Source organism: Pleurodeles waltl, chromosome 10, assembly GCF_031143425.1.
Source record: "Pleurodeles waltl isolate 20211129_DDA chromosome 10, aPleWal1.hap1.20221129, whole genome shotgun sequence".
NCBI lineage: Eukaryota > Metazoa > Chordata > Amphibia > Caudata > Salamandridae > Pleurodeles > Pleurodeles waltl.
This window is the reverse complement of record NC_090449.1, coordinates 397,850,157-397,865,685: the sequence shown is the minus strand read 5'-3', so window position 1 is coordinate 397,865,685 and position 15,529 is coordinate 397,850,157. Positions and strand designations below refer to the sequence as shown.

The window sequence follows — 15,529 nt, the reverse complement described above, 5'->3', positions numbered from 1 at the left end:
AGTGGCCTCCCTCTTACTCTTTTCTTCCTTCACCCATTAAATTAGGACCCGGGGGGCATGTGAGTGTGTGTGAGTGTGTGTATGTATGTGAGTGTGTGTGTGAATGTGAGTGTGTGTGTGAATGTGAGTGTGTGTGTGTGTGTGAAAGTGAGTGTGAGTGTGAGTGTGAGTGTGAGAGTGAGTGTGAGTGTGAGAGTGAGTGTGAGAGTGAGAGTGAGTGTGTGTGTGTGTGTGTGTGTGTGTGTTCCTTCACTATTTCCGCTCTACCGAGGTTGAAACAATAGCTGGGTTTTCTGGGTGTTTGTGGGTGGGTAACAGACCTCTCTTGCCTCACACACGAGTAAATGTCCAGTTGAGATGTTCTTGCAGTCGCTGGGTGAGGCAGGGTGGAGAGCGGTTAGGGTGATAGGGTTTTCATGGGATGTTTAGCTGTTTTTCAATTGTTCGTTGAGGAACGAGACATGTATGGATTTGCCATGTTGGCAGCCTGGGTGGGGACCAGTCTGGACATCACAACATCTGCACCTTATGGCACCAGATGGACTCCCTGATGACACATGGTACTCAGTACTGTCCTGGAATGTAAACAGCCTGGGTAACAAGGTGAAACGGGGCCTGGTTGTGAGATCTCAGACGTCAGAAACCTCAGATAATCCTAATCCAGGAGGCACATTTAAAGGGGACACAGTGATACTTTCTGGGTACCGGGACATACGCTACACTGGCACATGCAGGGTTCACTTCAGGTTCCAGGGGTGTTGCCCTATTGATTAAATAACATACCTTGTTTCAGGTGCCTTAGACTTTGGGGGACACCGGAGGTAGATGTGTGGGAGTGCAAGGACTTTGGGGACAATCTTCTATTACACTAGTTAGCGTCCCCTTTCCTCCCTCATCTGCGCCCCCCCTCTCTCTCCCAGCACAAGTCTCCAGGCATCGGTACAGGAACAGATAGCAGGCATGCTCCTGGAGGCCGGCTCCACCTTTCACACAGTGGGTGGTGATTTTAATGATGTGATGGCCCCCGGTTTAGACAGAATGGAAAGGGCCCCAACACCCTCAAGGACCACTCCCCTGGTGCACTTCGCAGACTTGCTGGGTCTCTCTAACTTGTGGTGGAGCTAAAACCAGAGAGCCAAGTATTATTCTTATTTCCCTGGGACGCACAGTTTCTTTTCCAGTATTAACTATGTGTTTGCCCAGGGTGGACAGAGCTGAATACCTTGCATGAGGCCTGACGTTCATTCTCCTCTCTGATTACGGTGGCCAGGAGGTGTCCCCCTCGGAGTGTGAGCTGAAAACTTAAAGCATGGGAACTCAGAAACACGGAGGCTGCCTGGCAACTGCAGATTGACTAGGAGCTTTATTTTGCTGAAAACAAGGGGTCTGTGTACTCAGTAACAGTGCTCTGGGAGTCCTATAAGACAGTAATGAGAGAGAGACAGACTATTTTAGCGCAAAAGAAGCGCAAAGCAAGAGCAGTGATAGAGGGGACTGAGCGTCAACTCAAAGAACTTGAGGAACTTCCCGGAGCCCGGACAAATCCGCACATCCTCTAAGGCTTGGAGTTGCTCTGGAGTGAATATCATGACCTGGCACAGGGGTAGGTTAGGACACTGCAATTAGCCACACGGCACCGCCTTTATGATGCAGGAGAAAAGACAGGCAAGTCAGCAGACGCGAGGTGGAGGCGTGATGGGTGCAATGTATTATTGATGAGACAGGGGCTCCCCACTCGACGGATATGGCGATTGCGGAAGCCTTTGCACAGTTCTATGCCTCGTTTTATAGGGCCCGGCCTCTGGTAGACACTCAGTGAATAGCAGAATATTTAGCTATGATGGACATGCCAGTGGTGCCAGGTGATGACCGACTTTTGCTGGAGGAGGATATTATAATCTAGGAGGTTTAGACAGCAATTGCATGACTAAACCTAGGGAAGGTGCCAGGATCCAATGGCCTTCCGGCTGAGTTCTTGGAGCTCTACTCGTGACTGTTGGGCCCATGTATGCTTGACCTCTTTAGAGAAGTCTTGGATAAGGGTGAGCTCCCGCCATATCTGCAGCATGCGGCCATCGCTGTGATTCATAAACAGGGCAAGTTGGAGTCTAATTGTGGTTCCTACCGCCCGACCTCTTTATTAAACATCGACACAAAGAACTTGGCCACGATTCTGGCCACCAGGCTTCTGAAGGTGATAGACCTACTTATCTACAAAATTCAATCGGGCTTCATACCCGGCAGATCCACCAGACATAACAAAACAAGAGAAAATAATAGTACGGGGCTTAGGGCTGATCCTTTGGACTACACGAGTAAAAACGGGTGTAAGTGAGGATTGAAAATTGCCCAGTCGCACTATTTGGGTGTGAATCAGCAAAAATGAAGTGGACAACTTATTTACTATTGCCACAACTTCGAGCCTAGCCAGGTGATCCAATAGGATGGTGAGCAAAATGATGTCAATGGCTGCGTTCAGCTCTAATAATATCAAGGCCCCCCACACCTGCTTCAAAAAGGATAATGCTGATATCCTTGGTCACCTTTGCCAAGACTGTTTTCGCACTTTTCAAAAACGTGATTGAGTTGAATGAATATAGTGATCTTCTAGAAAGCTAATCAGTTGTTTATTACCAACTGTTTCAGTTATCTTAACAAAAATGAGTAAATTAGCAATCTTATAATGGTAAAAGTCTGACAGTTTGTTAACCAACTCTTAAGAGGGTACTATTTCATTGTCCTCCACCTTAAGCTGTGCCATGCAATTGTATAAGACAAATATCTCTGGATTAGGTTTTTATGAAGTTAGAATACGATTGTGATCATAATCAGCCTTCTCTTTATTGACTATTCTTTTTTAGTGCTGGAGTTCACTTTCGTACTCACTCATACTTTTGCTGATTATAGTACGTCCTCCCTTTTAGCAGACTTAAAAGTTGATGTGTGCCATAGAGCTGTAGGTGATTTTCTTTTAGGCTGAATAAATTTAATAGAAATGAGACTATCCAAAGACGACTGTATCCACTTACTCACCTTACAAGAGTTGGTTACAAGGTCTGGATAAATAAGGTGGGGGCTGGAAATGTGAACATTCGTATGTCAACCCTCTGTATTCAATTTAGCTCAAAGACAACATTACACTTAGGACTGTAATTGACTGTGTGAGATGTTCTCCTTGAAGCGTATACTGGATGAAATTAGCTTATGATCTGAGCAGATGAGAGGTACCATGCTTTTATGTCAAATTAGTGTGGGTGGGCCAAAGACATGTGCCAGGGTTTGCCCTGAAAAATGCGTACGGCCTGTGTCCTTCAGCAGCATGTTCACTGCAACACTTGACAAAGTGTAATGCTTCCTCGCGGAATGTAAATTAAAATCGCAACACACCACTAAGTGGTCGGTATTTAATAAGCATCTGACCAGTCTCCAAAGGAGATGAAGTAACACTGCATATGGATCCTGGTGATCTATAAAATAAAATACATTTGAAGGATAACTGCGCTGAGATCTTGACTATAAGGGTTAAATATTCAGCATAATTAACGGGAAGAACACTGAATACCGAGGTACTAAACGTTTCTTTAAAAATGCGGACTATTCCTCCTCCAGCTCGATTGTGGTGGTCTGTGTGTTTGATCGACAGCCTCCTAGTTTGGCTTGCTGAACATTAGGAGCAGACTCCTCACGTAGCCATGTTTTGGTAACAAAAGACAGTGTAAATTATTCTCCAGAATTAGTTAAATAACTTCAAAACAATGTTTAGTGAGGGAGTTCACGTTTACAAGTGTGCAGTTCTAATTATTATGCAAACCAGGGGTGCCGCCTCCAAACCAGTGCGGTTCTTCCCCTCAGGAGATGGAATTAACTTAGCAAGGAGTAGTTTAAGAGAGGGGAGATTTCCTCACGATAGCGCGGAGCAGAGCAGCATGGCAAGGCATAATGGAGTGCCATAAGGAACTCTCTTCAGACCCTGCGAAATGTTTGACCAGCTTTTCTGGCACTTGACCTGGTCGAGGCCCTAACTGGCACAGACGGGTTTGGCTTGATATTGTTGTTGCAGGTCATACTTCAGAATGCAACAAGAGAGAATCAATGTCCACCTAAGATGACAAACAAGGGGGGGGAGAGAGACTCTCGTTCTGAGAAGGGCTGGGGAACGACAAGCCTCTCTCACAAAAGCAAGAACTCCAAACTGAAAGCAGAGGCAAAATGGCACAGAAATAAAGTCCATATAACGAACAGCAAATTATTATTATTTAACAAGGCAGTGCCGGGAACGTAAGAGAGTGCGCGTGTATTATATGTGTCCAACCAGCTAGTTTTTCTCAGGGATAAAAATTTCAAAGATGTTCGTAAGCCAAAGGCCCTCCATCCTTCCATTTTAGTACACTGCTACAGCAGCTTCCAAACTTTGCATTTACGTTTTAAAGAGTAAGGGTGGTTTGTATCTACTATGTATCGAAATGCTATGGCAAGTGGAATCATCAAGAAAGAGCATACAGAAAAACATGGAATGAAGTAGTGCGGCAGGGGATTTCTGAAGAGTAATTCATTTATTTATTACAGTTATAGAGCACTCTGTGACCTTCAACGGGATATCTGGCGTTAAACGTTCCTCCCTGTGTAAAGTTAAAGCAGTAACATTCACCTTGAAACGTAAATTGCTACAATGTACTCCCCTCCATAAGGTGTACTATACTCCCGGAATAAAGGTAATATACACAAATATAGAGGGGGTGGAGGGGGGGAAGGTCTGTAAGCGCTCTTTGCGTGTAAGATAACTTTGAACTAGTCCTACCTTCGCTGTATTCAATGATCTTGATTAACGCTGGGGGGGATGTACCAACTCTGAATGTAAATGAGGGCTGCCTATGCCCTGTCTGAGTTTTTGATCCATTTTATGTATGTGAGGGAAGCTTCCAGTGTTCTGTACTGTAACATGTGGGTGCACTTAAGCAACTGTGTATTCACTTCCACAGTTTCTACTTTCAGTTATCAATTTAAAACTATATCTTTTGCAGCAATGTATAAAAATATAGCATACTTAGAAATAAAACAGAGCTACCAACCTTTATTAGTAAAGGACGTCGACTGCTGTCAAGGGCCATGTATCCCATAATACACTGCAGCATTTCAGTCTGTGAAGTAAAGAAATTGCAGAAGTTAGTCTAAGTCTTCCAGTTTCCCGTTTTTACTGATTTTTACACATAAGACAGAAAACAATATATTGCCTGTCTGTATGTATTAAAGTGAAAAAAATACAGAAAGTTGATCTTATGAGTGACACTCCTTGTTGTCCTTCATGATTTCCAGACCAACTGTTAAGCAGATAGACACCATGGGGATTTAAAAACAGGATGAGATTCCCTTAAATACAGGCATATGTTAACAAATATTTGTATATAATGCTAATAGTTACCTGTTGGTGTAGTGTTTTGTTACATTTGGCTGCTTAATTTGCTAACACGCGACAGGCATCAAAGTATGAATGCAGGTATGTCAGTTAAATAAATGGGGAAATATACTATTTAACGACTCCATTTATTAGGTAAATACCAATAAAATAGCCAAAAAATAAATATGGATAAATACAGACAGAAATGTTAAAAAACAAATGCCATAAATCGAGAGCCCTAATCACACCGTACTGAAAAAATGTGATTGTCCCATTTCAGTCAACACTTTCAGTGGTTTGACTGAACTAATGTAAAAGATCACAATGCAAGCTACTCCATGTGCCTGCTTCTTCTGTTGGGCCTTACAAGATGTCTCCCACCCCTACTTTAAAGCGCAGCTCCTGCACTGTAACAAAGAAGGGCATTCTCAACTTCAAGTGTAGGCCAAGATGAATTATAAAGAGCTTTAAGACATATCAGAGTGGGCTCCTCACTAAACTGTCATGGAAATAGGGCTACATGGGCACTACCTGACGATGCAAATGGACAATGACAGCTGCTATCAACTTAGTAAATACATGGATGGCTGGGCTTAAACCAAAGGCAAGTACCCATACTGGTAGAGTACGTCAATTTGCCACAACACCTGGGTACCCCCTGTGCTTCAGTAACAGTGAAAAATGGTATTAAGGGTCAGAAAATAAGCAGTATGTAGTGCCAAGAAGATGTAGCTCACAGTCCCCAACTTGCATGATGACTAGCTTTGAATGATTTGTAGAGGAGCAAATTGTTTCACAATGGTGCTGATCCATGATTTCGCACTACGTCTCTGACCAACTGGCGAAAGGGTGCCTGTATTACGCTAGGTGGCCTATATCACAGTGCTTTAAATGGGCCGGTACTGTCAGGTAGAGTACCATCACTTTTTTATTTTGAGAGGGAGAGTACCGGGCTCTTCGAGACAAACGTAATACTTTTAATTGGAGAGTACCAGCACTTCTCGGAAAAAAGCAGGTACTCCGATACAGAGTACCTGCACTTCTATTTTTCCATTTCAAGCACTGCCTATATCCCTCACAAGCATTCATACATTCGATATGGCATGGAAGGTATTTGGAGTTGGCCGAGGCTAATTTCTACAATTTGCAAAACTGAGCAGTATGGCACATGTAATCAGGGCAGGATTTCCAGGCACACTCCACGACGTTGGAAACGCTGGATGAGGGTGGCGGAAATCAGCATCTAATTTCCAGATTGCACAAGAAGTTAAAGGAGGACAGATTCAAATTCTCCATCGCGGTCCGATCACATTGGGAGGAAGATCTAGGCGAGCCCTCCAGGAAACGAAATTGGAAGCTGTATATGCGATCTCCAGCGTGTCCTAAATGTCATGCTCCCGATGCCACTCTCCTGCTTATGCTCTGGGAGTGCAGTCCTATACAAGGTTACTGGAGAACGAACATAGAAATGTTTTGCAGAGTAGCTAGGGTGCCGCTACCCAAGATCCGACGCAACCTCTCTTGGGGCTCCTCCCAAATGCAATTTAAGTTTGCTGCACTGGGGCTGGTGTGGGGGATATGAAGCATAGTCATTCACTGGAACTCGCCTAGGGTAACCACAGTTGAGACATGGCAGAGGTACACAAGTGATTGGACACTGGCACAAAAGAGACGCCTCAGGAGGGAAGAACTAGCGAAGGTGAACATTAATGATTAACAGACTTACCAGTTCAGGGGAGGACGTGATGGACTAAGAAGACCGATGCTGACAAACCAGACCCCTCACCCTAATGACTGTAAGGGGTTCACTAGGAGGTGCAGCAGGAATATGGCGAGAGGGTTGGCACAGTGCTGACGACACCACACAGGCTTGGATGTGCCAACATGGGGAGGCAAGGCACCGTCCAGCCTCCGCATGCAAGCTGGGATGAGACTCTAGAATTGAGTGTGGCTACTAAAAGTTATCTGTGTTCCAAAGTGCTATTAATACATAGCTTGTACAAGCACTCCGTGTAATGCTAACTTGTTGTATAAGTCGTTGATGTTTAAATCACCTTCCTTGTCTGTCACTGTCTTGCAGTGTGAGCTGGAAATTTGACTAGTGAATATATAAAAACAAAAGAGAATATGTTCTACAATACCCGTTTAGCCAAACAATTCAGCAATCTTCAGTCCAGAGGCCAGCGCCAATTCCACTTACTTCCGTTTTTAAGCCATACGGTGTGGTTACCTACACTTAGAATGTCTACTTCCCCTCAGGCAACCAGTTCAAGTGCTTTATATTTCTCTAGGTATTGCCACAACATCATGGCAATGCTCAAGGACTCATAAAAGAAGTGCAGGGCTTATTACAGATTGGAATAAGTTTCATATGTAATTGAGATAAAGGGAAAAATATAGACCAGGATGTTTTTCACTTGGCCTCTTTGACTGCAGTCATCTGGTCACCCTGGAGGAGAAATCTTTGATAGAGGAAATTGGAAGAGTTTTTCCTCAACACACAAGCCTGTGAGGCTGTGATCACACATACATGTTAAGCCCACAATAGCACAATAAGTTACCAGTAGTGATTGTGTCTCAATGCTAGTAGGAAATGCTAAATTCTATCAGAAAACAAGACACTTACTGAATTGTGAGCCTGCCATCTGACCTTGGAATGCTACTGTACAGCTTCTTGAGTTTTGTGGGGGTGCTTAGCTACCACCCCCCCCCCAAGATTAATGTAATTAATTTAAAAGTCTGGTATTACCTTGTGTCCGTACTGCAACAGCAAGAGCTTCTGAGTCATCACAAACTGTACCTTCTTGTTCTTCACAACCAGGTTCCCAAGTAGCTGGCATAAGACACTGGCCCTGCAAACAAGAGATCAAAGAGAGTACTTTGAGAGGACAAAAAATGCGCACTGGGGTGTCTTTGTGGCAGTGAGAGAAGGTGCTTTATACTGCCTTATTACAGGTGATATAGTTAGAAGACGTGAGGGCCATCAATCTGTGTGTAATACAGTGTGGGTTCAAGGCTGGCCATCTCTTCAACTAGCAGTGTGGGGGGAGGCTCGTGTTTGGCTCACCACCACTGCTCCAACTGAAGAAATGCGTGCAAATAGCCAGCTATGATACAAAAGTTGGAGCACTGTCTACGAAGAATTATCAGAGTAGTGAGACCTGAACACTTATAATGTAGGAGCACAGTTTGTTAAGTATATGACATAGGAGCAAATTAGGATTGTGGTGTAAAGTGTAGAATTGATGCAATGATGGAAGATAAAGTTGTTTGGGAGATAACATACAATGAATTGCTCTGACTTGTGAAGTGGGTTTTGGAAAGGGCGTTTGGGCATTGGTGTTATTTGTTTACTTACCCAGGTGCTGTCTGAACTAAACCTGTGATAACAGCTTCAATCCAGCGCTCCGGCACAGCCTCCATCAGTCGCCAGCAGATCCTCTGCCAGATGCAGTCTGTGACAATGAGAGCCATGAGACGCGGGACCAGAACACCGAAAACCTCTTCTGTAGGGAAAAGAGCACAAGTAGTGCATTAGGAGAGTCCCATGAGAAAACATCCCTCTTGCCTGTTTCTCTGAGCAGACCAAACCTTAGGCACAAATTCTACTTTATAAAGAAGACATGAATATGGATGAGGAGCTTTAAAATCGTGAAAATGTTGTATTCAACTACGCTAACTAATCTGTGCACCTATCGACTTTAAATGCATCCCCCTACACCAGTCTCGACATTTGACCTCCTTCCAATGAAGACCCTTCATGAATATATTTCAGATTCTCCTGCAGTCTAGTGGCTACGTTTCTGATCCTGAAAGTTAAGATCAGAATTCTAGTCCCATGTAGGCCATTGAGCTGTTATTCATATGAATCTGGGCAAATGACTATCTTTCTGAACTGTGACTCAAATTGGTAATATATGAAATTTATAAAATATGTGCAATGTCAAAGAACAATTGTAGAGTGTTCTGTAGTGCTATGAAAACAATATGTTTAAAGACTTCCAACGCTGTTTGAAACTAGTGCTACACTCTTCGGTTGAGTCATAAAAGCAAAGGGTTGTGAGCTCTTCTCTTACCAGTTTCTTTGCTAAAAGCACCTGATAGAGGGGCCGTTTGAATCAAGAAGCCCAGGCCAGCCCCGATGTCTTTGCCCTTGGAGCACTTCTGGGCTTGATCTCATGACCGACCACTATGTTTTCAATCATATCAAATCTCACGACGTGATATTTAAATATTTTACTATTTATCAAGTTTTGAAACATTTCAGTACTTACCCTGAAATCATCTCCTCCCGATGTAGCAATATTGTTTAGGGGAAGTCTGGTCTACAGTAGACAATATTTTAGAGCTAGTAATGAATGCAGAATATTATGTAAAGGTAAGAAAGTATAAGCTTTATGTGACGCTTGTTGATTTAGCCAATGTCTTTGACAAAGCAGATCGCCCTTTCGTGTGGCAAAAATTAGTAAACTGGGGCATTCCGAGTTTGTTACTCAAATAAACAATAAGGGTAATGCGCATCCTCATAAATTGGGCTCCGAGCCAATTTTGGTAATAAAGTATGCTGATAATCTAATCCTGATGTCACACATCAGTTGACTTCCAAAAACAGATAAATACTCTCAGTGGTGTAATAAAGGTCCCTGCAGTGCGGATCCCCCCTCATCTCGAGCTCCAGGGGGACCCCTCAGCACAGAACATTGCACACAGACGTCAGGTCCCTGACGAGTCCAGTGGGGAGGGGCATAGCTGCCAAGTTTCCCAGGTCCATGCGAGATGTGTTGTTCCAGTCCACGTTTTTTCCTTTGAATTCTGGGGCTTATAATCCTGTTTTATAATGGACTACGTAAGACTGCAAATATCAGAATTTAAAGTAAAACCCACGACTTGAGCAGTACATCACACATGGACCTGGGAAACTTGGCAGGGCTGGAGGGTACACATCCAGGTACTCAAGTTTCCTTACACCACTGAATACACTGTTTACTCAGAAACACATAAATTAGGGACGAATTAGGGAAAAGCTACAATTATGATCTTGGGGGTTTTGGGTGTGAAATCTCTAAATCAGTGATTGTTAATCCTTTTGACTTCTGTTGCCCCCCCACTTTATTATTATTAGAATCCAGGGACACCCCCCCCCCCCCAACCCACTGAGCAATTAATTACTGGAAGACAGGGATGCTGGCTTAAATATCGTTGATGATTTGAACCGCAAAACAATACACAAAAACATATACAAACAAGCATTCAGAAAACAAATACACAAATGATAATAGATTTTACCTAATTTGCAAACAAATATAAATAAAAGAAAATTGAAAAATGTAATTTTAAATGGAAGGTTAGAACTTTTCTAAATTCAATCCAAACCACACATCATCCATTCTATTTTCTATTTGATGCACCTGTACTGCTCCCACAAATCAATCTGAGGATACAAATTTATTTTAAGCCTCCAATTTCCAATTCCTTCATATTTACAGTACGTTTAAAAAAGTTAAATTGTACATGTATCCACTTTATTTATATCCACTTTATTAATCTATTTATATTTTCAAATTTTCTATGCAGTCAAAGACCCCCTGAGGAGGCTTCGCGGACAACCAGGGGTCCCCAGACCACAGGTTGGGAACCACTACTATATTTCAGTGGTTTTATGAGGGGTTCAAACCTGAAATTGTAAAGATGTACATTTATCTAGGGATGCTTATTTCAAGCAATCTTGCATGGTCGAATGACGTCAAAGGACAAATTTCTAAAAGCCACAGCTAAAGAGGTTGGTCTTGAGAATTTTTTTAATTGTGTGTGGTGGCAGAGACATTTCTTCCCTGTTACAGGTTACGTCTCAAAAATTCCACCAGTTGTGTTATTGCTGCCCTGGAAAGCAATGCCAGAATTGAGTGTCATTTACTTCGAACTGGGGGCAATCATCTTCTATTTAAATTATTTGTTTACTGCTGACATTAACAACTATTAATTACAGGGCATTTGGTCAATTTGTACCTTACACCTACAGGCTTTTTTATAGTCAAGAAGATGCTATTAAAAAGCTCATTTGGGGTACATTTGTACACAATTCTGAAAAGATTCTTACATTACCAAACTATTTTGGTATTGGGCTGTTCAACTAGACCTCTAGAAAGATTAAATCTTTGCAACCAATTCAGTTACAACCCTCTCATCGAAAAGCTTTCAAAGTGACTTAGCTCAGTGTCAGCAGATTTCAAGATTACAAATAAACTTTTCATATATTACTCATGCTATAATGCAATTTAATTTAAGAGCAAACTTAGAACCTCAGGTTAAGAATACCCATATGAAGTTCAAACTTGGCCGACTCCTATTCACTGGCGTAACACAGGCCCATGCAGCCCCTGAACTCCAGAGGCCCCCTCAGCACACCAACAGCAGAGTTTGTCTTGGACCTAGTTTTAAAGTTACGCTCGCCGCAGCCCGAACCCTGCCTCATAAATTACATAGTGCATGGTATTGCTGCATTCTGCGCAGCTGCCTGGTGGGCTTTAGCCTCAGGATGGGCCATAGGGTGGGACAGGACAGGGCAGGGCTGGACACACTGGTATTGTGATGCCACTTGCGCAGTGTAAACTGCACGTGAGGTGGCCAGTGGGTCCAGGGCACTGGAACCATAATTTAATTGCCAGCCAGAGTCTGTTCTGCCACCCTCCTGTGCCTGCCATCGACGCTTAGGGTGGCCACCTGGTATGGAGGCAAATTCTGCACAGGACTGTAAAAAAATTCAGAACAAAGGGTCAAAATTCAGGACAAAAATTCACGACAAAGGGTCAAAATTCAGGACAAAAGTCAGTTGTACCGATACATCCAAGGAAAGACTACACAAGACAACTTTTTCAGTACATTTATTTACTACTTTCTACATGGCACTATTTATTCACTATGGTCTTTATGTGATTGCCTCTAGGAATGCCACATTCAAGTGGCACATTATGTCCTTGAGTAATAGTAAATTAATGCCACTGAGCACGGTGTCAAGGGCATTTGCCATATCCAAATGTACCCAATCTTTCTTGGAGAGAAAGCAACAGCAACGTTATGATTTTGTTTCCTAACATTTTAAAACTTATGGCATGCAGTTTAGGAAACATTATTAAGTGGGAGAGTGACCTGGCCAAATCTCTCCATGATGCGAACTGGGGTAAAATATTGTAATATCCCCAGAAAGTATCCCACAGGTTCTGTTTTAAGTATATTCAATTTAAAATTCTGCCGGAATTACCAAAATATACCAGGGAGCCGCAGCTGCATTTGTCCTTACTGTATGCAATTAGATGTCAATTTACTTCATATGCTCTGGTCTTGCCCCACATTCTTTCATACTGCCAGAGAGTTCGAGGTGCTGTCAATCATGATGGGCCGCGTACTAACGAATTCCCCAGAAACGGTCCTACTGGCCATATTCCTCACCCTAAGTTCAAGAAACCCTCCCCCAAATTCCTTGACCTAGCTCTTCTTCTAGAAAAACTCAATATCACACTCCACTGAAAGGATTTACTTTCTCTGACTATGGTAAGTTGGACCAAGGTCTTGCTCTCTGGGTTTCGAACTGAGAGCGCCCTGTTACACAGAGAGTAGTGAGCAGATCTGAGAAAATATTTTATTGCACAAAAGTGGAATATTTTGGTGGAGGGCTTTAAAGACTGCACCAATGAAAATAACTCTTCCCCTGTAAATCACCCCGACACATACACTGTTTCTATGTACTAGCTATTCTTGCCACATCTAGGCAATTACTCAAGGCAGTGGTCTAAGGGCGCCTTTCTCTGACACACGGTCACGAGTTCCTCGCTAGAACATTTTCTTCTAAACTCCTCTGGGTTCATTGCTCTGCTTCCCTAAGCTGACAGGAAAGGCAGTTTGTTCCACAGAAAAATGTAAAAATTATGTACTAACTCATCATAAATGTATGTAGCCCAGCACGGTTCTTCTGTAAATGTACGATGGAATCTGTTGCTACTTACCTGGCTTCTATTCTGTTATGCAACCTCTTTCGGCATACAACAATAAAATCCATTTAAAAACAAATACAGTAGTGTTCCAATTTAGTACATTAGATCACTATATTTACATTTATATGAAGTGCAAGATTCTAAACATGAACTTTAAAACATTCATTAACTATCCCTCCTGACAACACCATGAGTGAACACAGTGAACCAATTATCTGGTGTACCTTACATCATGGGCAATATTGTTGTTATGGATGGTGGAACATTACAGGCTAATAAAACATACAAGTGCATTTTTGTACACAGGCCATCTTAAACTGAATTGCTTAAAAGCGCTCTCAAATATCGCTACCAAGTAAATTAGACACAAAGTTAACTGATTTAACTTAGATCACACAATTCAGTCATGCAGGGAATCCAGGACTTGAAACAAGGCTTCCCAGTCACACATGGCACATTTAAGCCACTGACTAGATTAATTTATTTTTCTCAGTCCCCTTTAAAACTAGACTACAGTATTTTGGTACAATTCAGTAAAATTAATAGTACACTATGTTAAATAAATTCATGCCACAGGATAATTTGACACAATACCTAAAAAAGAACACGCACTGGCAAAGCTAATAGGTCTCGCCTATACAAGAACTACTGGTTTTGCAAAGTGTTTTGCCATGTTGTACACCAGAGTACTGCTGTTCAGCATGGCCAAATGTTAGTGGCATGGAGTGTCAGTGGAGTGGGGAAGTAGAGTGTCAGAGTGGATTTGTTGGAGTTTTGTGGAATGGAGTAAGGAAGTAGAGTGTCACAGAATTGAGTATGGGGGAGTAGAGATAAGTGGTTCAGTGGTAGAGAATGTCATAGAGTGGGGTGGAATAGTGTGGAGTTTTTTTTGAGTTGGTAGAGGTAGTGGGGTGGATTGATTGGGTAGAGTGGGATGGATTAGAGTGAGGCAGCGTGGGGTGGAGTGAGTGCAGTAGGGTCGATTGGTGTGGGGTGGATTGGATTGCAGTGGGGTGTACTGAAATGGGGTGAGGTGGACTGAACTGTGGTGGATTTGATTGGGTGAATTAGATTGGATTGGGAGTGTGGTTTGGATAGGAGTTATAGGGCTGGGGGAGGGTGGATTGGATGGGAGTGGGGTGGATTAAAATAGGGTGGTGGATTGAATTGGGGTTGATATGACTGGATGGATTTGATTGGACTGGGGTGAATGGACTGGATTGGAGTGACAGGGCTGGGGCGGGGTGGATTGGATGGGAGTCGGGTGGATCAGAGTGAGGATTGGATTGGAGCTGGGAGTATTGTTCTGGAGTGGGCAGATTGTTTTGGATTTGAGTAGGAAAGATTGTTTTGGATGGGGGTAAATTGGAGTGGGGCAGATTGTTTTAGATTAAAGTGGGGCAGATTGGAGTGGGGCAGATTGTTTTGGATTGCAGTGGGGCAGATTGTTCTGAATTGGAGAGGGTCAAACTGGAGTGGGGCAAATTAGACTGGGGTAGGATGGAGGACTGGAGTGGGTGGGTTGGTGTGGACTGGGGTGAGTGGTCTGGATTGTAGTGAGGTAGATTGGTGTGAAGTGGGGTGGACTAAGGTGGTTTGTAGTGGGCAGATTGTAGTGGGGTGGATTGGGGTGTACTGCATGATTATGTGTTAAACCATAATTTCAGAAATTACACATAATAAAGAAACAATGTCGCTTTGCAATATTTAGAACAAGTTGATGGTCATCTGTTGAGAACAAGCAAAAACAAAAGAGAACATGAGTGCAAAGTGAGAAAAGACTACTTGGCAAAATAAAACAAAGTTAGCTCTAAAAAAATAAAACTTTGCAATTTTGTTTATCCTGCAGGACACAATTTTGCCAAGCCTTCTGTTTTCAGGGTGCTAGAACTTAAAAAAAAAAAAAAAGTACGTTAATCACGTCGGGTGCAGCAGACGGGGAATGATTTCGCTGAATCAGTGCTTTGTCTCTGTTCCATACAAAGGAATGGAAAGAACGATTGATCTGCAGTGACAAATTACAAGAATGCAAAGAAGAGAGCCTTGCAAGCCAACAAATGGTAAGCAACAGGCAGACTCCAAGCCCTTTACTGCACATAACAGAACAGTGCTTAATATGAGGGGAAAAAAAAGTGCTGGTGCCCGA

At 42.9% G+C, this 15,529-nt stretch overlaps 1 protein-coding gene across 5 annotated transcripts in view; it reads right to left on the bottom strand.

The window, feature by feature from the left end:
• TELO2 (telomere maintenance 2) overlaps positions 1-15,529 on the bottom strand; it is an 863,005-nt gene that overhangs the window by 615,976 nt on the left and 231,500 nt on the right. For all 5 annotated transcript variants that reach the window (XM_069210626.1, XM_069210623.1, XM_069210621.1 and 2 more), the window contains 3 exons: positions 8,754-8,901; positions 8,145-8,247; positions 5,070-5,138 (listed from right to left, as the gene is read on the bottom strand). In XM_069210626.1, the coding sequence (XP_069066727.1) occupies positions 5,070-5,138; positions 8,145-8,247; positions 8,754-8,901 (320 nt within the window). The remainder of the gene's footprint in view (positions 1-5,069; positions 5,139-8,144; positions 8,248-8,753; positions 8,902-15,529) is intronic.